This window comes from Actinia tenebrosa, unplaced genomic scaffold (assembly GCF_029948245.1).
Source record: "Actinia tenebrosa isolate PJP-AT-01 unplaced genomic scaffold, QUT_ActTen_1.0 PGA_scaffold1__47_contigs__length_23844297, whole genome shotgun sequence".
Taxonomy (NCBI): Eukaryota; Metazoa; Cnidaria; class Anthozoa; order Actiniaria; family Actiniidae; genus Actinia; species Actinia tenebrosa.
In genome coordinates, this window is record NW_028292578.1 from 6329804 (window position 1) to 6356783 (window position 26980).

Sequence of the window (26980 nt, forward strand, 5' to 3'; positions counted from 1 at the left end):
AATGAAACGCGGCAATCGATCGCGTTTTTGTAAGTTCCTTCTTTCAATCCAACACTCCTCTTCACCTTTCGCATCTCGTCCCGCTCTCCATGGCCTGTGCAAGTGGGCGCACCTCCCAACCACTACCTTCTGGTCGATACTGTCTCAAATCGACCGATACCTTCTCCTGAAATAATACAAAGCACAACAAATAACAAAGTTACTTCAATGAAACGCGGCAATCGATCGCGTTTTTGTAAGTTCCTTCTTTCAATCCAACACTCCTCTTCACCTTTCGCATCTCGTCCCGCTCTCCATGGCCTGTGCAAGTGGGCGCACCTCCCAACCACTACCTTCTGGTCGATACTGCCTCAAATCGACAGATACCTTCTCCTGAAATAATACAAAGCACAACAAATAACAAAGTTACTTCAATGAAACGCGGCAATCGATCGCGTTTTTGTAAGTTCCTTCTTTCAATCCAACACTCCTCTTCACCTTTCGCATCTCGTCCCGCTCTCCATGGCCTGTGCAAGTGGGCGCACCTCCCAACCACTACCTTCTGGTCGATACTGTCTCAAATCGACCGATACCTTCTCCTGAAATAATACAAAGCACAACAAATAACAAAGTTACTTCAATGAAACGCGGCAATCGATCGCGTTTTTGTAAGTTCCTTCTTTCAATCCAACACTCCTCTTCACCTTTCGCATCTCGTCCCGCTCTCCATGGCCTGTGCAAGTGGGCGCACCTCCCAACCACTACCTTCTGGTCGATACTGTCTCAAATCGACCGATACCTTCTCCTGAAATAATACAAAGCACAACAAATAACAAAGTTACTTCAATGAAACGCGGCAATCGATCGCGTTTTTGTAAGTTCCTTCTTTCAATCCAACACTCCTCTTCACCTTTCGCATCTCGTCCCGCTCTCCATGGCCTGTGCAAGTGGGCGCACCTCCCAACCACTACCTTCTGGTCGATACTGCCTCAAATCGACAGATACCTTCTCCTGAAATAATACAAAGCACAACAAATAACAAAGTTACTTCAATGAAACGCGGCAATCGATCGCGTTTTTGTAAGTTCCTTCTTTCAATCCAACACTCCTCTTCACCTTTCGCATCTCGTCCCGCTCTCCATGGCCTGTGCAAGTGGGCGCACCTCCCAACCACTACCTTCTGGTCGATACTGTCTCAAATCGACCGATACCTTCTCCTGAAATAATACAAAGCACAACAAATAACAAAGTTACTTCAATGAAACGCGGCAATCGATCGCGTTTTTGTAAGTTCCTTCTTTCAATCCAACACTCCTCTTCACCTTTCGCATCTCGTCCCGCTCTCCATGGCCTGTGCAAGTGGGCGCACCTCCCAACCACTACCTTCTGGTCGATACTGTCTCAAATCGACCGATACCTTCTCCTGAAATAATACAAAGCACAACAAATAACAAAGTTACTTCAATGAAACGCGGCAATCGATCGCGTTTTTGTAAGTTCCTTCTTTCAATCCAACACTCCTCTTCACCTTTCGCATCTTCGTCACGTTTTCCTGGAAGAGTTTGTTGTTTCATCGTTACGCTCCGGTAGTTTTGGCCATAGAAGGACTCACTTGTATCTTTAGCACTCATATCTCGAGCAATCTTGTATTTAATCCCCCTCGTACTAGTATTAGAACTACTTCAACCTGATATCGACAAATCTGTTCTTCTAGCTCTCGTATTCGACGCTTCATCACTAACACTTGAACTGCTGCTTGTCGTTCTGGCAAAGCTACTACTGTACTATTGTTTCAAATAGCTGCAGCTTGCTCCTCGTTTAAAATAACCTTTTTAGTAGGGTAATCTCTTAATTTTCCTCTTCTTGTCTTTCATCTCTAGCCACTTTCACCCGCACTACTATAATCCCTGTTCTATCCATCGCTATGTTGAGCAAGGACGTGCTGGTCAACATAATACAGTGCGCGTGCACCCTTATCTATAGCAGATATTACATTATTAACCACAATAAACATAATAATGATAATAATCATGATGATCATGATAACTGAATCAGACAAGCCCCCTGCACGCGCGCATTCCATAACCTTCACCCCTCTTCCCAGCTCTAGCTTACCTGAACTCCAGTTTCTTCCCTTCATATTGGGCGGCTGATTTCTTTCCAGGCAGGCCCGTGCAAAATATCAACCTTCCAACCACACGTTTCTTAATGTTAAATTTCCGAATCCCCAGTTAGCCTTCAATTTCTTTAGCTGCAAACGAACAAGTAAACATCGGTAATTAAATTACATTTTTCAGCTTCCTGTTTAATTTAATTTCCTTAAACAGAGGCCCTGTAATACCCAGCGTTGGCCTGGAAAGCAGTTGTACCTGCCTACCTATTTGCGTACTTGAAAAACATTGGTCCGGAATATTGCCGTTTTCTTCGTGTCAGTCATTTGTTTTCCATTGGTGTTTAGGATGATTTAATGTAAGACACATTTGATAGTTTCCTAATGAAACTTTAAAACGCCTATACAATGCATGGGCCTTTTGAAGTTGGATACTATCACATAATTGTGGAGGTCAATTTAGACGTGTTTTTGTAGAGTCCAAGTTAGGTTTTATCGATATAGAGTGTCATTAAAGTTTCTTTAAGATCTCATAATGTTTCAAATACTTGGTGCTGTAGAAAAGTCGAAGCATGGATATATGAATATTCTATTCGTGTATATATGAATATGCATGGATATTATCCAAAAGGCCCATTATTGTATCTAACACATTACTGCAAAGTACCAGGACCTCCATTTAACGGACAGTCCTTCACGGCCACCATTAGCAGTTTTTTTTTTTGTACCCGAACCCCCTTTCACCGCATGGGCAGTTCGTGACGGTACGTTCTAACATTTTACCACCGACGTACTTTCACAATGTTTAATGATGAGAATAAGATAACTTGTACTTATAGAACATTTATCTTGCACGTAATAAAAAAGAGATAGAAATTAGTACTTTGTGAAAGTCGTGCGGTTTTCTGGAAGTTTACTGTGTACCCATTCACTCTTTTTAGTTCCTATTCTTTATATCTTTTTCTTTGAGACTGGCGTGAGTCTCGTTCTCTCTGATAACGTCGCTTCCGACACAGATAGGGATTGGTGAATTCGTACTCGCCACCAAAAGCCCCTCTTCTGTTGTCTCGAGCTGAAAAAAAGGCCCTCAAGAGATCATCATTTGCGTAACTACCATACGTCGGGTACGCGACGCCCGCACTTAAGAAGCGCAGCGCCATTTCAAACCTCCTCAAAGAAGGTTCAGGTAGGTCTTGTACTATCCCACGGGGATAAATTCCACGAACGTCAATTAGCAATCTTTTGAAAATATCTATCCCATAGCAGTCAGCAATAATTACGCAATCTTCTGAACGCACGCCGGCTTGAAGACGTTCCAGTTGGTTTATTAGGAAATCTCTCCCATTTTCCCAGTAATGCTGACGGATTGCGTCCACTCGTCCATCATCCAGAGGTGATTCTTGAGTGTCAAATCCCATAAGTCTAGAACGACGTCTTGACCCAAGAGAATCCTTGACACTCCTGAAATGTAAAGAATTAAACAAGACGTTGTCATCAACGAGCGTCTCATCTCTATACAAACCGTACACTTTCAGAAGTTCTGCGTATCCCAACCCATCACCGTCAGAAGGATCGTCTTCTGGAAAACGAATCGCAATTTTAAGATAAGTGCTGTGGCGATCTTCTTGTGCTCTCAAAATATTATCTGTAAACCTCCTGTTCGCGTCTGCCATTGAATCCATCGCCGTTGCAATTTTTGGTATCATTCGAACGGCTAAAAAATGAGGGGGAAATTGGAAAAGTTAGTTCTACCATCACAATATATGTAGTATTGGCAGCACATTCACTAAATAGTCTACTAGAGTAAGCCGCTACTGTATAGTACCTTGTCGCCATGACACGCGTACTTGTTCAAGTATGGGATAACGGTGTACACACCACAGAACTCGGACGATTTCCCTCAAGTATGGAAGAGAATATCCAAGCCCCTCAACATTTCTTAATTGCAAGATTACATCATGAGTATTCTTTTCCACGACATGTCCATATTCTTCGATCTGCTTTCATCAGAAGACTTACACGCGCCTCCCCCACCACCCGGCAAAGGAACCAGTAAGTTTTTACGTTTGTATAGCTTTTTTTTTACTTCATGTATGCTTTGCATGTGCTCGTGCGATGATCTACATGATGATAAAGGCGTCTCAGTTTTTTCCTTTCTTACTTTCATCACTAGACCTAGACCCGCCTCCCCCAGCAACGACAGGAAGAAGTAAGTTTTTACGTTGTTAAAGTTTTTAATTTTTTTTATATCATATTTCACACCACCTAGAGTTTACATTACAGTTCTACATTTTTTACAAAAAAGGTTTACAATACAATAAGTTTATACAATTACATAATAAAACTCATAAATCGGGAAAGTATTTTTAATTTTTGGCAAGTCTTTGAAGGCATGCGCTCTTGAACCGGAAGTCCAAGGAATCCTGGTCTCAAAAAATGGATTATGCAATGTTGTTACGTAATGCTGGTAGAAAAGAAAAACATTCGACATCGCAGCCTTACGATCGACTTCTTTTCTTTTCTAGGGCGCACTGGATACTGTTACAAATGTGGCGGCCGGGGGCACAAACAGGCGGCTTGCCCGGCCGCCACTGCACACGGTAAAATCAATTGTTCAATAGCTGATAGGCCTACGTACAGATCCAAATTTGGTTTTTGAACGCAGTATCGATTGATACGTTATTTTTAACTCGATTTGTTTTCCTACATAGACGCTTCCAAGACCTGTCACAGGTGCCGGGGGAAAGGGCACGTGTCAAGAGCGTGCCCTTCCCCGGCCAGAAGGCCACGCGTAAAAGGTACTAAGGCTAATAGAATAATTTCACTGAAGAATCCCGTTTCCTTGAATATGTAGCACTTTACTTACTTTCTGAACTGCAGACTCAACACGTCTTTTCTTTTCCTTTAAATCCACAGGCCACACCTTCAACATTAAAAAGGCTTTTTTTAACTTTTGATGGATGTATCGATTTATTTGTTTGTGGGGATGGTGGCTTGTGCAAAATCAGTTGATCACAAAGTTTCTAAATTTCAAATTTTGGAGTTCATCCAACATACCTGAGTCTACTTCCGCTTGCGCACTTTCCAGTGCATAGGAAAGGAAAACAAGGCGGCGCGCGCGATCGATGAAAAATGTGTTCTAATGCCTTTTTCCATCCTTTTTTTTTTTTTCTTTCTTTTTTTTCTCGCATTACGGAGAGCGTTATATTGATCTTGAATTTAAAAAGGAATTAATTATTTAAAGTACTGAATGTATTGTATGAAGGTTTATACTTCCAATATGTTAATGATGATGACGTCAGGTAAGGCATTTGAGTGTTTCTGTTGTAACTAGTAATGCGCATCACTCAAATCAAGAAATATTTCACCATTCAACTATTTACTTCATGTACAGTCAGTACAGAAAGAGTATTGCTTACTATCAATCACGTGACTTTTTGGAGTTGACTGGGGGGCAAACAAAATAAATAAATGAATATACACATTTTATACACGCATCTCAAAATCTCGATACGTTTAACAAGCAAGCGGTTGGCTGGGGGGGGGGGGGGGGGGGGACAACTAGCGTATGCTAAGTCAAAACATATCAAGATAAGTCCTCAAACTATTGTATTTGACTACTTTCACGACATCAAACCAGAAAATAAGAGATCAAAACAACCTCCAGGATTCTACAAGCCATCAAAAAATAGTTATTACCGGAAGTGACGTCTATTTGTGGAAGGGTTCATTTCGGGCTCCCTGTGGTTTCAGACATATACCAGTCTCGCGCGGTCAGTGCTACGTCACACAGTTTGAAAAATGGCGGACGAGGGCTAGAAGGAGCTCTTCCAAAACACTTCTTTTTCTCCCTCCCTTCTCCTTCTGGCTCTAAATTAGAGGCCAGAAGAGAGAGGGGAGGGAAAAGGGCACCTTAGGACAGAGAAAGAGCCAAGAAATCTTCAAAAGGTTAGTACGAAAAAGCCAGTTCTTTTCAGGCCGCGTTCGGCTTTGCCATTCAAATGGCTCGACATTTCTCACCTCGATATATCGCTTCCTGTCCATACAGAAATCCAGCGATGCCATTGGCCATCTCCATGACCACCGAAAACGACGCTACCATTTGCACGGCTCTTCTCGCGGCGAACTTGCTTCTTCATCCTCCTTCGTTGGATTCCTTCAACTACAGCTCTCTACATTTTAAACCATGCTCCCGTCGAACCTGGTAGAATACGAATTTTCTGACAGCGACAGCGACGTTGAAGAAAGCGATGGCCAGGAAGATTTCCTCGGACTGAACAACGCTGACTCCTTCCACGTGCTTCAACAACAGTACGAGACCGCGAGAAGAGCCATGCATTTTCCCACCACTCAGACAGCTACCTCAGAAATGTACCAGCTGCCTTCTCCAAGCCCTATTAGCTTCGAGGACACTGACCAGGATGCACCGCCTAAAGTACACCCCACCACTCGAACAGCTGCCTCAGAAATGGACCGGCTGCCTGCCCCAAGCCCTATTAGCTTCGAGGACGCTGACCAGGATGCGTGGCCTAAAGAACATTCCACCACTCAGACAGCTGCCACAGAAATGGACCTGCTGCCTGCCCCAAGCCCTATTAGCTTCGAGGACACTGACCAGGATGCGTCGCCTAAAGAACATTCCACAAGCCAGAAGACAGTTGCACGCACAGAAATTGACCTTCCTGCTCCGTCTAAGGGTCATCCCTCAAGCCCTTCCCAAGCAAGCCACTTGACCACCGGAAAGACCAAGAAGTATGCGGTAGACTTCAAACACCTCCCCACCACCATGAAAGAATTCCTTAAAGAGGTTAACCTGTACTTTACAAAGCCGATAAATCTTCAGAGGCAAAAGCCTCCTGTTGCCGAGTCCACCTTTGCCAAAGCTCAAGAAAGACTTTTGTGTGAGTAAACAGTCAGCTTATTTGATACATTATGTATAAAATCAGTGCTCGATGCACTCATCATCTTTACTAATTTTTTTGGGGGGGGGGGTGGGGTCACTCTTTAAAAAATAATATACTTTTGAATGCATTTTTTTAAATACATGAGTTGAGATTAGCATTCGGGGTTGGTAGGCATTGGCAAATGAATACATAACTACAGTGGGCAATTCCATGACATTTGGAGACCAAATTAAAGTTTTAAGTGTCTGTTAAGTCCAGATGGAAATTGTTTGAATGGAAATGAGACATTCTCTAAGATTAGTCATTAGTCATTAATACCTCATGTTAAAAGGACCAATAAAAATCATTTGTTATTGTGGATTTACTAAGCAAAACATTGTGTTGCGGACATGACCATAAATTGTTTTGGACATGACATCTTTGGGAATGTTCATTTCTTCCACCCAAAACCTGTCTATTTGGGTCTCCTGAGCGATGAAAATCAGTTGAAACATTCGTTCTGTTTTCCAATAAGTGTCTGGGATTAAGAAAGAAGTGATATAGATCGATTATTATGACATAGAGGGCAAAAGACTAAACAAGTTAGAATTTTAAAACCAAAATTATCAACTTTTCAATCCAATTGTGTGTCAAAAATTCTTGAAAGGTCAACAACAAATGAAATTATTACTAATAGATTTTTTTAGGATATTCTCTTTTCTAATAAATTCCTTTGGAGTAAGATGATCTGGCTGAAACAAGCTGATGTTGACTATTGAAACATTTCAATTTCTCATGTGGAATTGCCCAGCATAGGCATGACTGGGGTGGAGAGTTACCTTGTTTAAAGATAATTTATTTTTGAATCAAATTTTTCATACATTAGTGTCGTGATTAGTATCGGGGGAGGGGGGTGGGGCTGGTTGAAATGAATACATAATATTGACATGACTGTAAATTGAAGTGGATTGATATCTCGCGTACAGAAAGGGCGGAGAAAATGAAATGATCATCCACATGGATCTGTTGTTTTTGGTGTGTTGTGTGACTATGCTTTTTGTTAACATTGGGTCTTTTCGACTCTTTCTCAACAGGCTTTCTTGGCTTTGCCAGCGAGGTGCTTTCTTTAAGATTGAGCCCTGACCTGTTCATAAGACTCAATGTCATTGAAAAGTACCTGACTTACCTCAAGGTGAGAGAAAGTAAAATTGTCTAGCATTCAGTTCTTTTGTTTAGAAATAGTCATGACCCGCCCAGCTCTACGTACATACATCTAGGGGTTTTTTTTTTTTTTTTTTCATCTTTACAATATTTTTTTACAACATTCATATGCATACATTTATAGAAATGCATCTAGGGTTTAATTGGGAAATTTTGGGGGCATATATCGATACTAAGACTGTTAACATTGACCTTCTTCCAGGTGGAGAGGCGTTTGAAGGCCTACACAATGGCTAACCACGTAGCGGCTCTTATCTACCCAGCCAAGTTTATACATGCCGAAGATTCGCCTGACTTTACGGATGTTGGGGTCATCAAAACGCTACGTGCTCAAGTGGCTTGCTTGCAGAGGGAAGGACACAGAGAAAGTGCTTCGACAAAGGAGGACCTGATGGAGAAGAACAGTTGGCTTGAGTGGTAATGATGATGATGATGATGATGATAATAATGATAATATAATGAAAACTTCAGTAAAATTTCAGTTTTACATTGATGAAATGAAAGGCTTAGAGCTCAAAACAAAAACAATGATCTTAAAAATTAGAAGAAATGAAAAGACTAAAAAATCATTACCTATAACAAGGATGATAATAATATTCATGATTAATTTAGTATTTATGTCACAGGTGGATCGATGAAATTATTATTTATTGATATTAGACGTGGGGGGGGGGGGGTGGGGGGGGGAGAGGTTTTTGGAGTGTTTCTCCTGGTTTCGCCTGTAAATGAGCAAGCGAGACCTAAGTTTCTTTTCAGACGAGCATAATACTTTACCTCAACTAGAATAATCATTTCTTTGGATATTGTTATTGGTTGACAGTAACTGTGCGGTGGTTATAGGGATTGTTTTGGATTGAGATGGATGTGAACTGTATTATTGACTGTATTATCTGCAGCTTTTTTGATTTGATTTTTAACATAGATGTTTAAGCACTAGTTGTTTTTAACAGATCTTAAAATACTCCAATAGCTAGCCAATCCAGATCTCCCTAATCCTTTGTTGTTGTTTTTCCAATTCAGGGACGAGGTTGTTGCCAGCTTGGCACGACAGAGGGAGAGGGTGGAGATGGCAAGGACGGAGAGAGCCAGAGCCGAAGAATGCGCTGACCTTCTGCTCATTAGTCTGTATGTGCTGGTGCCACCTTCCAGGGCCTGCGAAATCCGGACATTACAAATTCTTCCCCAGGGATCGAGCCTCACGAGCCCTGAAGTGGCTGGCAAGAACCTCGTCAAGCTCCAAGAGGATGGAGGTGTCAAATTTCGATTTCAGAAGTACAAAACCGTCAAAACCTACGGCTCAGATACCACTATTTTGAAGGTAATGCAATGCCACAATCTGTTTCAGATCGATCAATCATAATAATAATAATTGTGGTTTCATTCATTCATTCATTCATTCATTCATTCATTCATTCATTCATTCATTCATTCATTCCTTCCTTCCTTCCTTCCTTCCTTTCAGAATGACCATGAACTGAGCAGCATCCTGGTAGACTATGTCAAAAATCACAGGGCAAAGCTGATCACGGAGGAGAGTGGTGACTTTCTTATCGTGGTAAGTGATGCAATCATAATTCATTTCCATTTCCAGGCATGACAATCAAGTCAGGAACAAACGACGTTCCGAAGTGCCGGAAGACATTAATTGATTGGGATTGCTGGGGATTGTTTGGCAAGGAGTGCACCCGGTTTAGGCCGGTGACTACCATTATTTGGTGAAGGGTGGTGACTTCGTGACTTCGTACCTCCTTTAGGGTGGTAGAATTTTGTTTTTTGGCAATGAAAAGAGAGAACCCTAACCTTAACCCTAACCCTAACCCTAACCCTAACACTAACCCTAACCCTAAACCCTAACCCTAACCCTAACCCTAACCCTAACCCTAACCCTAACCCTAACCCTAACCCTAACCCTAACCCTAACCCTAACCCTAACCCTAACCCTAGGGTTAGGGTTAGGGTTAGGGTTAAGGTTAGGGTTTTTTTTTTTATTTTTCACTACCCTAAATAAAATCTAAGAATTTTCACATTTTTATGGGTTTCCTGTGGTTTTAGGGTTAGGGTTTAGGGTGTTTTTTCACTTTTTACTACCTAAGCAAAATCGTAGAATTTTCACATTTTATGGGTTTCCTGTGGTTTTAGAGTCTTGGTTAGGGTTAGGATTTGGATTTGGGGTTTTTTTCACTTTTCACTACCCTAAATAAAATCTTAGAATTTTATCATTTTTATGGGTACTCTGTGGTTTAGGGTCTTGTTTAGGGTTAGGATTAGGGATTAGGGTGTTTTTCTCTTTTCACTACCCTAAGTGAAATCTTTCTCATTTTCTTTCTGAATTTTCTTATTTTTATGGGTTTCTTGTGGTTTGAGGGCATTGGTTAGGGTTAGGCTTAAGTTGTAAGTGGTAACTTTAACTTTCATCCCAGGGGCAATCATGTAAGGCCTTGATGGATGGATGTTATCTTGTGCTTTTTGTGTAACCCACCATTAGGACTACTCAGCCAATAGGTTTGAGTGATATCTGTTGAATATTCAATGAGTTAGAGACCATCAAACGTAGGGTGGCCAGTCTTGGCACTTAGCCCTAAGTGCTGACCCTAACTTTCACCTGACGGGGAAACATGTAACCCTTGATGGCTGGATGTCATGATTTGCTATGCACGTAGCCCACCCATGGTACTACCCAGCCATGAAGTTTGAGTGAAGTCTGTTGAATATTCAATGACATAGGTATCGTCAAACTTAAGGTTTCCAGACTTGGCACTTTGAAAAATTTCGTACTTGTTATACATAACCTCAAGTACCCGATCAAAACCCTAGAAGGGAATCATGTAAGGCCTTGATGGATGGATGTTATCTTGGGCTGTACGTGTAGACCAGCGTCACGACTACACGTCCATGAAGTGTGAGGGACATAGGTTGAATATACAATGAGATAGGGATCGTCAAACTTAGAGTTTCCAGTCTTGGCACTTAACCCTAAGTGCTAACCCTAACTTTCATCCCATGAGGAATCATGTAACTCTTGATGCGTGGAAGTCACCTTGTCATATGCGTGTAGCCCAACGTTGGGACTACACGTCCATGAATTTTGAGTGACATCTGTTGAATATTTAATGAGATAGGGATCGTCAAATTTAAGGTTGCCAGTCTTGGCACTTTGAAAAATTTTCGTCTTTTGTGACATATAACTTCCAGGGTATAGGGTATAGGGTATAGGGTAAGGGTGTAAGATATATGGTGTAGGGTATAGTGTAAGAGTATACTGTAAGTTATAAGGGTATAGTGTAAGGGTATAGTGTAAGAGTATAGTGTAGGGGTATAGTGTAAGGGTAAGGGTAAGGGTAAGGGTAAGGGTAAGGGTAAGGGTAAGGGTGTAAGATATAAGGTATAGGGTATAGTGTAAGGCTATAGTGTAAGGGTATAGTGTAAGGGTAAGGGTAAGGGTAAAGGTAAGGGTAAGGGTAAAGGTGTAAGATATAAGGTATAGGGTATAGTGTAAGGCTATAGTGTAAGGGTATTGTAGAAGGTTTATTACACAACAATGTTTACGGCGTTCAAATCGATTGGTTTTACACACAGAAAAGTAAAATCCTAGAAAAAAGACATTAAGTTAAACACTTATAACACCACGAACAAACGAGGCACATTTAGCTCACAAACAATGCGAATAGAAGACAAAAAACAAGATGAAAATTAAGAGAGAACAAACACTTACCAAACGATGAACGACTCACAATAAGCACATGGCAGACAACACGGCGCGCGGGGTTAATCGGTTAGGGAGCCACACGGACACTGGACCTACTGAAACGACGGATATACGCACTAACTCAAAACTGTTGAGAAATGCCTCAACATCCTGGGGCTCCAGGCTGAAATAATTACGCTAATTATCAACAACAAATTATAAACGATTCAGGCAAAGTTCTAGCTCTAAGGCTACTAAATGTTCACAGTTCAATCTTGTCTTTAAACTGATTCCTCCAGCAAACATAGCTTCGTGATGGGGCGAACTAATGTTGAGTTCTTGGTCTTGACTTCTGCCGATCTCACGTGAGCATCTCGACCGGGGAAGACCTTAGTTACACGGCCAAGTAGCCACCTGCATCTTGGTTCTGCGCTGTCAGTTATGAGGACTAGATCATTTACTTTCAAGTCCCTCTTCTTTAACAGCCACTTTTGTCTCTGCTGGAGGGTCGGCAGATATTCACGGATCCATCTGTTCCAGAAGTGGTCTGAGAGGACTTGGGCATGTCTCCATTGTTTCCTTGAGTAAACGTCATGGTCTGTGAATATTCCTGGTGCTGGTGTAGCATTCGATCTGAGGAGCAGGAAGTGGTTGGGAGTAAGTGGTTCAAGGTCCCTTGGGTCATCGCTACTTGGGCAGAGGGGACGGCTGTTCAGTATAGATACAGCTTCGCAAAATACAGTGCGCAAGGTTTCAAGTCCGATGGTTGCACTTGGACTTCCAACGATAGCCCTCATAGTTTTGCCTACACTTCGTATCATTCTTTCCCAAACTCCCGACATGTGACTGGCTGCCGGGGGCTGGAACCGCCACTTGAAAGTTGGGTAACTGTGGAACTCGGTGCCCTTGGAAAGCATCGCATTCTTTATTTCCTTCTGGTTTAGCTCCTGGATTTCGAGTCGAAGCTCCTTCTCAGCTCCGGCAAAGTTCGTCCCATTGTCTGACCATATCTCTTTCGGGGTGCCTCTGACAGAGATGAATCTCCTTAGGGCTTGGATAAAGGTGTCTGTCTCTAGTGAACTCACGTCCTCAATGTGTATAGCTCTGGAGTTAAAGCATACGAAAATGCATCCGTAGACCTTAACGCTACTGCGACCTCGTTTAACATGAAACGGGCCGAAAAAATCGACTCCCGTGTATGTAAAGGGCGGTTGGTACGGTGTTAGCCTTTCCTTGGGTAGGTTTCCCATTATCTGCTGCATGGTTGAAGCGTTTCGTCTGCGACATTGAACACACTTGTGTAGCACGCGCCTTACTAGAGTTCTTGCTTGCAGGATCCAGTATCGTTGGCGCATAGTAGATAGCACGTGTTCTCTTCCAGCATGACCAAGAATCTTGTGATAGTGCCTTACGATCAGCTCAGATATTGGATGGTCTCTGGGTAGGATCATGGGATGAGCCGTACTGTAGGGAATCGGTGCGCGGTGTACTTTTCCTCCGACGAGTATGACACCTTCATTTAGTACTGGGCTCAGATTGGCTAACTTGCTCTGACGCTTGACTTGACGTCCCTCTTGTAGGGCGAGGCACTCTTCGTGGAAACAGCTCTGCGCTAGCCTCACGATTTCTCTGCTCGCATCTCGAATTTCAGCAGATGAAAGATAAGGTTGTTGGCAACGGTAAGTTTCTTTCTTTACGCCCCTCACAAATCTGAGTAGCCATGACATCACTCTGGTTAGAAGAGGCCAGGACGAGTAACGTTTCAACAGGAGGTCAATCTGTGACCCTGAGGTTATCACCATTGCAGTTGTCGCTGCGTCTGACTGCTCGTCGGGTTCTTCTGTAATCTCTGGCTCTTCTGTCGGCCACTGTTCTTCCGGCAGCAGCAAGAATTCTGGTCCACGCCACCATCTACAATCTCGTTTAAAATAATGAATGTTTGCTCCTCGAGAGCCTTCGTCTGCAGGGTTCTGGAGGCCCGGCACGTGTTTCCATTGTTCTGGTAACGAGGCCTCGTGTATTTCGGTCACCCGATTAGCGACGAACACTGGGAAACGTCTTGTCTTGTTCCTGATGTACTGCAGGGTGGTCATAGAATCCGTCCAGAAAATGGTCGAACTTACGGACAGGTCCAGTTCTTTCAGAACAGTCTTGCAAAGGCGTGTAGCCACCACTGCCGCCTGGAGTTCGAGGCGGGGAATTGTCCACTCTCTTAACGGTGCGTTCCGCGCTTTGCCCATTACAAATGCGCAGTGCGCCTTCCCAGTCTCATCAGTCATTCGTAGATAAGAAACAGCAGCCAAACCTCGTCTGGATGCGTCGCTGAAGGTGTGTAGTTGAATGTTCACGATTACACTTAGCTCTGGGCTCTGGAAACATCTTGGGATCTGGACATGCACGACGTGTGGTATCCCTCGAGACCACTCTCGCCATATCGACAGATATGGTTCTGGGATTTCTTGATCCCATGACACTCCCGCTCTCCATAAATCTTGCAGGAGGATCTTTACTGATAACGTGAGGGGGGCCAGAAATCCCAAGGGGTCGAACAACGAACTGACCACCGAAAGTACTCCTCTTTTCGTTGGAGGCTTGTTCGTTGGTATAACCTTGAATCTGAAGGTATCTGACTCTGCGTCCCAGGTCACTCCTAATGCTCTTTCCATTGGTAACTTGTCGAGATCCAAATTTAGCGTTGGACTAGCTCTGTCTTTTGGAGGGATGGACGTCAGCACTTCGCGGCAGTTACTTGTGAACTTGGTAAGCTTGAAACCGCCTACCTTCAGCAATTTAACTAGGTCGGTTGCAAGACGAGTAGCCTCTTCCGTCGTTGGAGCGGACTTCAGTAGGTCATCTACGTAGAAGTTACGGTAGACTGACTGGATGACTTCTGGATCGAAATCACTTGCGTTGTCCTCAGCGTTCATTCGTAGGGCCCTGTTCGCACAGCATGGCGAAGACTTGGCTCCGAATATGTGCACTAACATTTTGTACTCGTCTGGTGAGTCTTCTAGGCTGTCGGACCACCATAAAAATCTTAATGCATCTGTATCGCTCTCGATGACTCTAGTCTGATAAAACATTGATTCAATGTCTGCTGTGAAGGCGACCCTTTCTTGGCGGAAGCGGATGAGCACACCTGTCAGGTCGTTGATAATACTTGGGCCTTGTAACAGCTGATCGTTGAGTGATGTGCCGCCGAACCTAGCGGCCGCGTCGAAGACGACACGTGTCTTTCCCGGCTTGTTGGGGTTGCTTACAGGGTGGTGGGGTAAGAACCAGGTCTTGTCGCTCACTGTCTCGACTTCGTCCTTCGTTAGCTTCCTAGCGTGTCCCTTGTCTAAGTGGCCCTCGATTGCTGATTTGTATCTAAGCAACAACTCCGGATCTCTAACGAGACGTCCCTTGAGACTTCGTAGTCTAGCTTCAGCAAGCGGGCGGTTGTAAGGTAATTGGGGTTTCTCTCTCTTCCATAGCAAACCCATTTGGTAGTGTCCATCTTGCTTCGAGATGGTATCTTCTATCACCTTCATTGCTCTTTTATCCTCCACCGACATTGGTTCGCTCTCCGGTCTCTCAATACCATAAGACTCTACTTTCCAAAACTCCTCTACTTGATGGCTCAGAGTAGTGTCTGTTCCGCATACGTGATTGGAACACGACCCTTTGCATGGTCTCTCCTTGGAGGCTCCGCCGAGGACGCTCCAGCCTAAGATTGTTCTGATGGCAAAGGGTTCGTCGGATTTTCCCTGTCTAACTTCAAGGGGTAGGAAGGCTTCTTGGACACCCGTTCCGATGAGGAGTGATATCTTCTTTCTCTGCACTTCTGGAAATGGTACTTCTTTCAGGTGTGGCCAACGATCAACGGCCTTGAGGATCTTGGCGTGTTTAAGAGGGATCTCCAGCTCCTTAATAGCCCACGCTGAGCTGACATTAACGGATCGTCTGTCATTAGTGTTCTCTAATGATGAAATGTTGAACTCTACTTTCGTACCGTTTTCTGGAACTCCAGTATTGCTGACGGTAGACAACGAGATTCGGCTCGGAGTCCCTTGCATGCCGAGTTCGTTTGCTAGTGATGGGTCTATCATGCTTATGTCTGAACCCGTGTCTAGTAGACCGTAGGTTGTGACTGAGTCTCCTTTCTTACTTATCACTTTAAGTGGTATGACTTGTAACAGAACTTCACAGGAGTCAACACTTGAGGAGACTGCGTGTGATCCACCAACATCGGAATTCACAGTGGGTTCGGCCTTGCCGGTTTCTTGTGAGAAAGTTGCAGCATTTGCTCCTTCAGTCTCTTTCTTGTCATTGAAATGCAGCAATGTGTGATGCGGTTTGTCGCAGCTTGGCGCACGACATCTCGTAGATGACCCGCACGATCTGGAGCGGTGTTTAGTTGAACTGAGGCAGTTGAAGCATATATGCCTGGACTTGACAAAGTCGTTTCTCTCTTTCGGTGATTTGGCTTTAAAGACATCACAGTGATACAGTCTATGCGACTTGGAACACAGGAAACATGACTCTGCTGGACCTTTAACATCGGTACTGGTTGTAAAGGTTGAGACCCTCTGTGTTGTTGTCTTTATTCTTGGTTTTAGGCTTGTCAGTCCTTCGGCCGGCGGCTTAGCGAGGAAGGGGTGGTTGACGACATCTGCTCTCTCTCTTAAAAACTCGGCAACGTCCTTGAAGTTTGGCATGGTCTGACCTTGCCTTTCACGCTTGTTCAACAGCTCTACAAATCTGGACTGTATCTGTCTTGGTAGACGAGCCATTATTTTCTCTAGGTTATCTGTGTTCATCTCGGATAGATAACCCATCGCATCTAGGGTATCGTAGTTCGACTGTACCAGATCGGCGAAGTTCCGCAGCGCCTGACTGTCGTTCGCTTGGATGACTGGTCCCTTTGTCATTGTTTCAATACATGCCTTCACAACTTGATACGGCTTTCCGAAGCGCTCTTCTAGCACCTTAAAAGCCTTGTCGAGCCCCCCAGGTATGGTTTCGTATCTCTGCACTGCAGCTAAGGCTGGTCCCTCAAGGAATTGAAGTAGTCGAGTCATTTTTACAGCGTCATCCAGGGGTCTCGATTCTACTAGCTGCTTGAACCTCTGGCGAAAACCATGATATTTGTTGGGCGAGCCGTCGAACTTTAACACTTGAACATTTGGTAGGTCGTTGGCTGCACTAATCCTGTCCATGGTTGATACGATTGTGGTGAGAAGGGTTTCCCCCGCTAAGGCGTTGGTAGTTGAGGGTGTGTCTACTGGTAGGCCCGTCTGTGGGACGGTTAACATGGGCTTGATCTTGTCGGGTTTTTCATCGTCCTTCATCACTGTCTCCTGAATCATCATAGGTCGCATGGGCTCTATTCCGGCTGTCGCAATGTTAAGCCAGTCCTTGCTCTCCGTGTTGTTGTGCGTACTTGTCTGGTCCGTGTTCGGACACTGGTATTCACGGTTTTTCGGGGGTAGAATATCCTCTTCTCGATAGTAAGGTAGGTCTTTGGGTGTGGACGTCTTGATCATTTTGGGTAAGACAGATGGGCTTGGTGTTTGGTAGTCCGAGAACATGGGTGGAGGTGGAATTATAGGTGCCTCAAAGCTGCTAAAGTTTCCTCCTTCAAGCGAGTTTTCAAACATTTCACGGGGCTGGTCGGACTGGTCAGTTTGCACAGGTTCCTGATTCTGGGTAGTTTGCACGTTAACTGATCTCTCAGGAGAGAAATCCACTGATTTACCACTGCCACATTGCACTCTGGACAGCTCTAAGGCCTGTTGTAGTTCTTCTTCCTTCTGTTTGATTTCTATTTCCAACCTTGTCATCTCGAGCTCAACTGTGTTTGAGATATAAGAATTTATTTTCTTGTAGTATTCTTGCACTCTAAGTCGCTGGGACTGAAACTGTTCTTCAACACTGCGGTATTTCTCACACGATTTGTTTAACAATTCTCCATATTTTTCACAACATTCCTTGTAGCGATCAAAGGCGCCGCTAAGGCGGCCTTGGAGGTCTTGAATGTCTTCGATATTTGCATAACCATTCAAACTCTCGTCAATTTTCTTGTACAACCGAGTCAAAAAGGCAATATATCCACTTCGGGATTTATCAAGACTACGGATCTTCTCAATTAACACTCCTTGCATGTCCATAGCTTGACATTTCACTCATAGGTGATCACGTTTGGATTTTACGGCGATGTAGAAGGTTTATTACACAACAATGTTTACGGCGTTCAAATCGATTGGTTTTACACACAGAAAAGTAAAATCCTAGAAAAAAGACATTAAGTTAAACACTTATAACACCACGAACAAACGAGGCACATTTAGCTCACAAACAATGCGAATAGAAGACAAAAAACAAGATGAAAATTAAGAGAGAACAAACACTTACCAAACGATGAACGACTCACAATAAGCACATGGCAGACAACACGGCGCGCGGGGTTAATCGGTTAGGGAGCCACACGGACACTGGACCTACTGAAACGACGGATATACGCACTAACTCAAAACTGTTGAGAAATGCCTCAACAGGTATAGTGTAAGGGTAAGATTAAGGGTAAGATTAAGGGTAAGGGTAAGGGTAAGGGTAAGGGTAAGGGTAAGGGTAAGGGTAAGGGTGTAAGATATAAGGTATAGGGTATAGTGTAAGGGTATAGTGTAAGGGTATAGTGTAAGGGTATAGTGTAAGGGTATAGGGTCTAGTGTCCGGGTCTAGTGTCATTGTCTAGTGTCCGGGTCTCGTGTCCTTGTCTCGTGTCCGGGTTTCGTGTCCGGGTCTCGTTTCCGGGTCCGGGTGTCCGCTTTCCGGTCGGGTATAGGGTATAGGGTATCGGGTCTCGGGTCTCGGGTCTCGGGTATAGGGTCTCGGGGGGTCTCGGGTATCGGGTCTAGGGTATAGGGGTCTCGGGGGTCTCGGGTCTCGGGTCTAGGGTCTCGGGTCTCGGGTCTAGGGTCTCGGGTCTAGGGTCTAGGTATAGGGTATAGGGCATAGGGTATAGTCTAAGGGTATAAGGTATAAGGTTAGGGTTAGGGTTAGGGTTAGGGTATAGTGTAAGGGTATAGGTCCGGTGGTGTCCGGTGTCCGGTGTCCGGTGTCCGGTGTCCGGTTTCCGGTCTCCGGTCTCCGGTGTCCGGTCTCCGGTGTCCGGTGTCCGGTCGGTATAGGGTTAGTTTATAGTGCAAGGGTAAAAGGTATAAGGTATAAGGTTTAGGGTATAGGCTATAGGCAAAGGTTATAAGATAAGGGTGTAAGATAGTAAGTAAGTAATAGTAAGTAGTAGTAAGTAATAGTAAGTAAGTAATAGTAAGTAATAGTAAGTAATAGTAAGTAATAGTAAGGAAGTAATAGTAAGTAGTAAGGGTTGTGAGGGTAGTAAGGGTATAGTATATAGTATAAAGGGTTGTAAGGTTTGTAAGGTTGATAAGGGTGGTAAGGGTGGTAAGGGTGGTAAGGGTGGTAAGGGTGGTAAGGGTGGTAAGGGTGGTAAGGGTTGTAAGGGTTGTGAGGGCAGTAAGGGTAGTAAGGATAGTGAGGGTGGTGAGGGTGGTAAGTGTAGTAAGGGTTGTAAGGGTGGTAAGGGTAGTAAGGGTGGTAAGGGTAAGATTGAGTGAAAGTGGTTGAATGTTCAATGATTTATAGAGGTTATTCAAAACAGGGGAAAGCTGTAAGGTGATACTCTTATTGAGTTTTTTGTTGTTCATCGTAAACCCCACCCCAACCCTCACCCTTGTTGTAGGGAGGACTAAGCCATATATTATTCTACATATTGCATTTCATTTGAGATTCACACTGATCTTAGATATCACAGACAGTACCCTAGACACTGGATCATGACTGAATACTAAGGGAAGACTTTGTTTATTGTTGATGAAATGCTATGCTAGTAGTCCCAAAGAAATAGCATAGCAATAGTATTTGACTTGAGTCGCATTCATCTTACATAGTATAACCAGCATTGATCTACAACCCATAGTATAATCCTTGTACTAGGGATGAAAGAAATATCATTTGCATTCATTCATATTGTATTTTATATCAAAATGCATCTTATAGAGTATACCCCAACCTTTCACCCTTGTTGTACGGATGCTAGAAGTGCCAAAGAAATATCATTCACATTGTATTTCATATTTTATTCACATTGATCTTATATCTAATAGCTATTACTGATTCTATACAGTGAATCATGATTGAATAATAATAATAATAATAATAATAATCTTTACTGAATCAGAATATTGATGTCTTCAAAGCAGCCTCAGAAGAACATGGAATGAACTTATTGAATGAATTATTACTATTATTATTATTATTATTATTGTTATTATTGTCATTCTCAATAGCTGGAGGGCTGATGAAACTCCAGAAATAAATACAAACAAAAGTGTAGTAGTTGAAGGTAATGAATGAGGCAGTCAATATTAAATCATTCTACACTACTGATCATAGTGTTTAATAATAGCGGTCAGTGTTTGTCGGAGTTCAATGATACATGCAGTCAGCGCTTAGAATCTAGCTTCGTTAGTAGTCGAATTTCATACTTCTAAAATAATTGTTATTAGAATGGTTGAGTAATGTTTACATTTCATATGTTTGCAATTTCTTTTTTTTCCTACTTTTATGTTAAGTGTTTATGTCTTATGCAATAAAGAACTATTATTATTATTGTTCATTCATCCTTTCATCTAGAGATAATCAATCTCGTAAGCTGCTTTCCCTATTTGTTATTGTTTGTGCTCGCCTAAATATCAAGAGTTAAAAGTAACTTAAACAATAACATTGAGCGAGCCGCTAAGCCCTTTCGAAACAATAATAAATCACTGCTGTAAAAAGGCATCAAGAACTGGGAAGAATAAAAGCTAGCTAGCTAGCTGAATACAAAGATAGATATATTAAGTATCCATATCTTAGAATAAAGAACACTTGAAATATCAAACTAGTTCTGTCTTGACTCGAGGCTTCGAAGTATTGATTGTTTGTTTGATTGAGTTGTTTGTTCAAGCGATTCGCCGCTTTAGCTAGTGGAATGGCTGGCTGTTGACAGATCGAAGAAGCTTGATATCAATGTTATCCAGCTCACTGACGGATTGAATGGACTGTTGACAGCGAATGGAGCTTCATTTCCGATCCACTGTTGACGAAAGGCAGGCTAGCTGTAGGATAGTTAGACCTCGCATCGATCTATTCACTGAAACATTGCGAAACATTACCGAGTATCAGCTTTGCCGTATAAAGCCGTAGCTTGTTTTGTTCGCAGTTTAGAAGCAGTAAAGCCCTTGAAGTCAAGGATAATCGTCTTTCGGCAACCTTCACTGCCATGGAGAACCAATATCGAAGTCGAGAAAGCTTGTCCGATGGAGTAAAAGTCTTCTTTAAGAGCGATAAATCAAACAAAGTAGCTTTGCTGAGCGCCCTGTCATTGATCTATAAATAACAGTGTCTAGACAAGGCCAGACACCGCTAATGGGTTTTTTGAGAAAGCCCTCTCGCTGCCTAATTCTCGGTTTTCACGTGACGTCACGAGCGGATTAAAACTTAGTGTCCGCCATATTGGTGCACAGGAAGCTCATTAGCATATGTCAAATCACACACGTGCGCTTATGTTTTGATTCGAATTATGCGATGTCCGAGGATTTACTCGTCGATATTTCAAAAAACGAAACCCAAGAACAGAAAAGAATTGAAGATACCTCTTCAATTGTCTTATCTGAATACGCCAAAAAGCTTGAAAATCACATTCGAACGAGATATTTTAAAAAAATCGAAGGTATTGGAGTCGACCCCGCGTGTTTACAAGGCGAGAAGTTAGATGCAGAATGTCTGCCACCGATCGAAGCCACCGATCTTCTCTCTTATCTTGTGCTGGAAACCAGCTTCTATACTTTAAGGCAGTTCAAGGCTTTCAAGAGTCTAGAGAGTTACAATCAAATGGTATCGGGCTTCATAACGAGCGTTCAAGGAAAAGCCATTGGAAATAAGTTCGTGGTGTTAGGAAAAGTTCGTCATTCGCAGCGAATGAATGAACCGCCAATACCAATTTGGATTATCGCTAATGGAGAAGGAACGATAATATCTGCCCACTGCCTTGGTTGCAAAGCAGGTCTAGCAGAGTGCTGCTCTCATGTAGGGAGCGTACTGTTCTATATTGAGGCGTGGAATCGTATACATGGAAAGTTGGCCTGCACAGAAGTGAAATGTACGTGGCTACTCCCAACTTACGTAAACGAAGTACCGTACGCTCAAGTTGAAGACATCAATTTTAAATCAGCTCGAAAGTTGAAAGATGAATTAGACGTTAAAATTGATGGTGTACAACCTTCGACTAGCACTCCGGTAGGGAAAACGAAGTCCGTCCCAAATGTCACCCCTACAGAAACGGATATGAAAACCTTCTTTGCAAAACTAAATGAGAGCCAAAAAAAGCCTGTCATTCTTTCTCTAGTGGCTCCTTATGCTGATCAATTTGTACTAAAAAGTCGGCGTGTTCTAACGATACCATCCCTTTACAATCATGAGAATCTGAAGCTGAACTACCCAGAGCTGTTACAAAAGTGCTGCAAAGTCGAACTATCTCTTTCTGATTCCGAGATAGAATTAATAGAACAGGAAACAAGGGATCAATCAAAAGGAACTGCGTTTTTTAAACATAGAGCTGGTCGTGTTGGGGCTTCAATGAGTTATTCTGTTGCCAATACAAATCCTGACCAACCATCTATCTCACTTATTAAAAACATTTGCTATCCACAGTTGTTTAGTGTGCAATCTAAAGCAATCAATCATGGAATCAAAAATGAAGGCAAAGCCATAGAGACTTACAACCATCTCATGTCTGCAAACCACAAAGATTTTGTACTGATAAAGTGTGGAGTTTTCATTGATAAGCAACATCCCTGGATGCATGCAACACCTGATTTCCTCTGTTCCTGCTCCTGTTGTGGTGATGGGTGTGGAGAAGTAAAGTGCCCTTACATTATTGAAAACTGGGACTTTGAAAGTTATGTGCTTAAGAAAAGTTCTTGCCTAGAGAAAGTGAATGGAATATTTCGACTAAAGAGAAAGCACCAGTATTATTACCAAGTGCAGCAACAATTGTCTATAACTGGTCGCCAATTTTGTGACTTTGTCGTGTGTGCATTCAGCGAAAACAAACCTCAAGTCTTCATTGAAAGAATTCTCCCAGAAACAAGTCACTGGGAAGCTATCGTTCCCAAAGTTACAAAAGTATGGCAGACATGCATACTACCTGAGATTCTTGCTCGATGGTATACAAGAAAACAGCACTTACCTGAAATAAAACCAGCAAACAAGTCCTCTGGTATTTGTTACTGTGGAATGCCTTCTCAAGGAAGAACTATTCACTGCAGTAACCCAAAGTGCCTAATAAAGGAATTTCACCAGACATGTTTGCATTTATCAGATTCAGTCCCTGATGTTTGGTACTGTCCTAACTGCCGCTTGCTAGCAGAATTTCAATGCAAAAAGCCAAGAAAAGCATCAAAGCCAAGTTCTACTAAGTGCACACATAATGATCAAGCTTTGAAACTGGACAGTATTTGTGTATGTGGCTCATCACCAATGATGAATGAAAGGCTTCTCAAATGTCACAGTGAAAATTGCCAAAATGGAAAGTTTTTCCATCTCCAGTGTCTGGACTATAAAAGAATGCCTAACAATAGTCAAACTACGTGGGTGTGCAGCAATTGCAAGGTGTCTCAAGCAGCCAAAGTAACTGCATCTAGTTCTATTGGTCCTACCACTTGTTCTTCTTCTTCAAAAGCCAACACTGTTAGTGCTGCATCAACAAGCCAATTAAAATGTGAAAACAGTATTCCACAAATGCAAGCAGCTAAATTGGACAAAAAGGAAAGTACAATCATTGGTAATAATGCTAGTGCTGTATCTACTAGTTATTCATCAATTATTGATTCCAGTGATGATGAATCGGATGTCAAAATAACACAAGTGACTAAAGGGGTTTTAGACAAGAGGGCTTCCCTTGGTAGCCTCAATGACAGTCATTTTGACATCATTAATTCACCTACTGGATGGCTGGACTGTACAATAATTCAGAAAGCACAAGTACATCTACAGAAAGTCAATCCTCTGATAGAGAGCTTTCAAAAAACAACCCTTGGCCCCATTAGGAACTTTGATGTTGTCACTTCAGAATTTGTTCAAATATTACATACAGGACATATGCACTGGGTCTGTATAAGCTCTATTGGATGTAGACCAGGCATGGTCAACCTTTATGATAGTCTCTACCATGATATCATTGCCAAAGAGGTTGAAGAACAGGTAGAGAGTTTAATGGCAGACAGCTATGTAGGCATAGAAAATGTAACAGTCCAGCAACAACTGAATGGGAGTGACTGTGGAATCTTTGCCATAGCATTTGCTACGTGTCTGGTTTATGGTTTCAGCCCACGAGACTTTACATTTGACATACCCAAAATGCGCCCACATCTGGCTCAGTGTTTGGAAATTGGTAAAATTACAATGTTTCCATCAGTTTAGAATATGTGTTTAGAACACGCTAGTGTTCACTAGCCATCATCTACTCTTTATTTGAAACAGTAATGTTGTTTTAGAAGAGCAAATGCATTAATACCATGAAAGAAATACAAAGTTGTTAATAATCATAGTAGCTATTTAGCAAATAACAGTTGGTTTCGATCCACTAGAATATTCATTACACAAAAACATATCTATACACCTATTTCATTTAAGAAAGGTTGTCATCGCTAAAGGAGAAAGGTGATAGGTTATTCATAGTTCCAACAATCACTTGTTTTTTTTTAATGAGTTTTGAGATATCCAGTGTTGTTTGTAGCCTGAAAGAACTTTAAAGGCTTTGATTATTTGCGTTTATTTTCATATATTACACCTTCGAATCGACTATTGCCTTTGGCAGTGACAACTGTTTTTTTGAAATAGGTGATACAAAAGACCACTATATTCTATTGTGCTTTAAATGCAACAAAATAGTAGTAAATTTGAGAATTAATAATAAACAATTAAGATACACTAGTTTTCATCAGCAATGTCCAAAAATAAAATAGCTACTCTGACAGGAACAAAGCAGAAAAATATTTCTTGTGTCACCAATACATTATGACATTTTGAATACAAGAATATCCTGGTATTTCATTTTTATCTTTATAAATAAATTCAAATTCTTAAATTTTGGTAATAATTAGTATGTTTATAATCTAGTCAAATGGAATGATTGGTGGACAAAGGTTAACAAGACCAGAACACACCCTTAAAATGATATCAATGACTGGTACCTGTTCCTTATTGCTCATGAGAAAGTCAGTGCTCAGTGTCCCTTTCAGAATTGTGTACTTGCACCTCAGCAAACCGATTACCCTCTCCACATGAATTCTGACATTTGCAATTCCTCGGGTGTTCTCAACATCGATGGGGTCCAGCTGGCTCTTCCCCTTAGTAAACGCTGGTATAACAAGCTCTGCTCTCTTGAATGCCACACTTTCATGAACTGTAAATCCCCTGTCGGCCATTACTAGATCACCAGGCACAAGTTTATTTAAAATACCACAGTTTTCAGTGAGGAGCTTATCAGATGTTCTGCCACCCCAGGCCTTTGATACAAAGGAAATGGTGCCTTGTGGAGTGATTCCAATTAATACCTTTACAGTGTTGTGGTGTTTGTAGGAGCTGAAGGTCTGGGCTCTTGCCAGCAGGTTGGTAGGCCTTTCTATGAAGACCTCAAAACAATCAATAATCACTGTTGTCTTCTTTCCAAACGAAAACTCGAAGCATTGAGGCATTGTTCTCCATAGTTCATCCCGCTCAGGCCAATATATTAGTTGAGAGAGTCGTATGTCCATGATTGTTATCCAGGTAAAAAATATCCTGGAGACAGTTGGTGCAGACACTTCAAAACGGTATGCAAGATCCAAGTATGGCACATTAAGTCGGAGTTTCATCAAGACCATGACAAGTTCCTGGAACTTCGTTAAGCTCAACGACTTTCTTGCCACATGAGGGGCTACATGTTCATATACAGCTTGTAAAATAGTAGCTGAAGGCAATCCAGTGTAAAATAGTACCTTCCCATCTTCCAGCATATCTTCGCGATCGAAAGGGGCTTTCTTTGGCTGAGAAAACATATAATCTAACTCCTCAGTTTGTGTGCTTGACTCGGTCATTTCTGGATTAACTTCGTTTGTTTGTGTGCTAGAGTCAGTGATCTTACAAAGTTCCTCCAGCTTCGAAGTAATCCCGTCCAATAAATCGCCATCTTGGCAGTGCAACTTTGATTTATCACTCGCTGATTGAAGGTCATTTGCGATCTGGCTGATTTCCTCAGTTAAAGAAGGAGAGTCAAAAGAAATATTGTCGATTGTAGCGCCTTCTTCATCCAGTTTCGCTACCTTTGCAGCTGACTCGAACAATGCTCTTTCCTGTTGTCTCTTCCTTCTCACTTTTGCACGTTCACTTCGCGCGGCTTGAAGATCGGAGTTTTTCTCACTTACTACTGTTTTGTTGTGTCCCAAATTTAATGTAGGCACCCAATCGACGTTAAACTTATCCCAATTGGCAGCAGGTTTTCCAGAAACGAAGTGACGGCTGCAAATTCTCCCACTGTTGATGATTTCTTCGGATAACCCAACCCTACTAATGGCGGCCAACCACTTTCTACGTCGTTCAATCGACAGCTCTTCTGCCTCCTCTCCTTGACTTTTTCTAACCGATGGAACACGAAAGAGGGAAATTCCCTTATCACGAACACTCCTGGTATGACAATTTACCATTAAACAAAGAACCATTATAGAAAATGTGCTGAAAATATTGACTTTTAGTCGCTCGATTGTGATGAATCTCTTTTGTTTACACTATGTTGTGCACCAATATGGCGGTTAGCAACCGTTGTCATGCACCAAGTCACGTGGGTGAAAACCGAGAATTGCATAACAGGAGCGTACGTGACCATCGACACGTCACGCGGCCCCAAGCCTGATGTAGAGATAGACATATCTAGACGCGCGTCCCCAAGTTTAGGCGCCAAAACAACCAACGGCTAACGGCCCCCTTAACAATTGATGAAGATAACACAGGAAACCCAAC

General features: G+C 42.5%; 4 protein-coding genes and 1 long non-coding RNA gene across 5 annotated transcripts; 2 read left to right on the plus strand and 3 right to left on the minus strand.

The window, feature by feature from the left end:
- Window positions 1-1321: 1321 nt before the first annotated feature.
- On the minus strand, window positions 1322-6244 carry LOC148909760 (uncharacterized). Its single transcript, XR_016120194.1, has 4 exons — window positions 6110-6244; window positions 4956-5012; window positions 2095-2230; window positions 1322-1402 (listed from the first exon to the last, which is right to left on the minus strand). It is a non-coding gene; the product is annotated as an uncharacterized LOC148909760 (long non-coding RNA).
- Window positions 6245-6275: 31 nt separating this feature from the next.
- LOC148909761 (uncharacterized) lies at window positions 6276-20822 on the plus strand. The gene is made up of 6 exons (XM_089032594.1): window positions 6276-6990; window positions 8067-8164; window positions 8396-8610; window positions 9214-9511; window positions 9656-9748; window positions 20121-20822. Exons 1-6 carry the CDS (start codon window positions 6276-6278, stop codon window positions 20256-20258), a joined length of 1557 nt encoding a protein of 518 aa, XP_088888720.1. The 3' UTR covers window positions 20259-20822.
- Window positions 11700-18409, minus strand: LOC148909762 (uncharacterized). The gene has a single exon (XM_089032900.1). The coding sequence runs from the start codon at window positions 18028-18030 to the stop codon at window positions 12160-12162; it is 5871 nt and encodes a 1956-aa protein (XP_088889026.1). The 5' UTR covers window positions 18031-18409; the 3' UTR covers window positions 11700-12159.
- A 150-nt stretch (window positions 20823-20972) lies between the features above and the next one.
- On the plus strand, window positions 20973-25070 carry LOC148909763 (uncharacterized). Its single transcript, XM_089032592.1, has one exon. The coding sequence runs from the start codon at window positions 21509-21511 to the stop codon at window positions 24401-24403; it is 2895 nt and encodes a 964-aa protein (XP_088888718.1). The 5' UTR covers window positions 20973-21508; the 3' UTR covers window positions 24404-25070.
- Window positions 24399-26825, minus strand: LOC148909764 (uncharacterized). Its single transcript, XM_089032593.1, has one exon. It carries the CDS (start codon window positions 26680-26682, stop codon window positions 25099-25101), a length of 1584 nt encoding a protein of 527 aa, XP_088888719.1. The 5' UTR covers window positions 26683-26825; the 3' UTR covers window positions 24399-25098.
- Between the last annotated feature and the right edge of the window lie 155 nt (window positions 26826-26980).

Coding starts and splice junctions, on each gene's coding strand:
- LOC148909761 (XM_089032594.1), top strand. CDS start 6,276: ATGCTCCCGTCGAACCTGGTAGAATACGAATTTTCTGACAGCGACAGC. Junction 8,165..8,395: donor AGTACCTGACTTACCTCAAG/GTGAGAGAAAGT, acceptor ACCTTCTTCCAG/GTGGAGAGGCGTTTGAAGGC. Junction 8,611..9,213: donor AAGAACAGTTGGCTTGAGTG/GTAATGATGATG, acceptor TTTCCAATTCAG/GGACGAGGTTGTTGCCAGCT.
- LOC148909764 (XM_089032593.1), bottom strand. CDS start 26,682: ATGGTTCTTTGTTTAATGGTAAATTGTCATACCAGGAGTGTTCGTGAT.
- LOC148909763 (XM_089032592.1), top strand. CDS start 21,509: ATGTCCGAGGATTTACTCGTCGATATTTCAAAAAACGAAACCCAAGAA.
- LOC148909762 (XM_089032900.1), bottom strand. CDS start 18,030: ATGGACATGCAAGGAGTGTTAATTGAGAAGATCCGTAGTCTTGATAAA.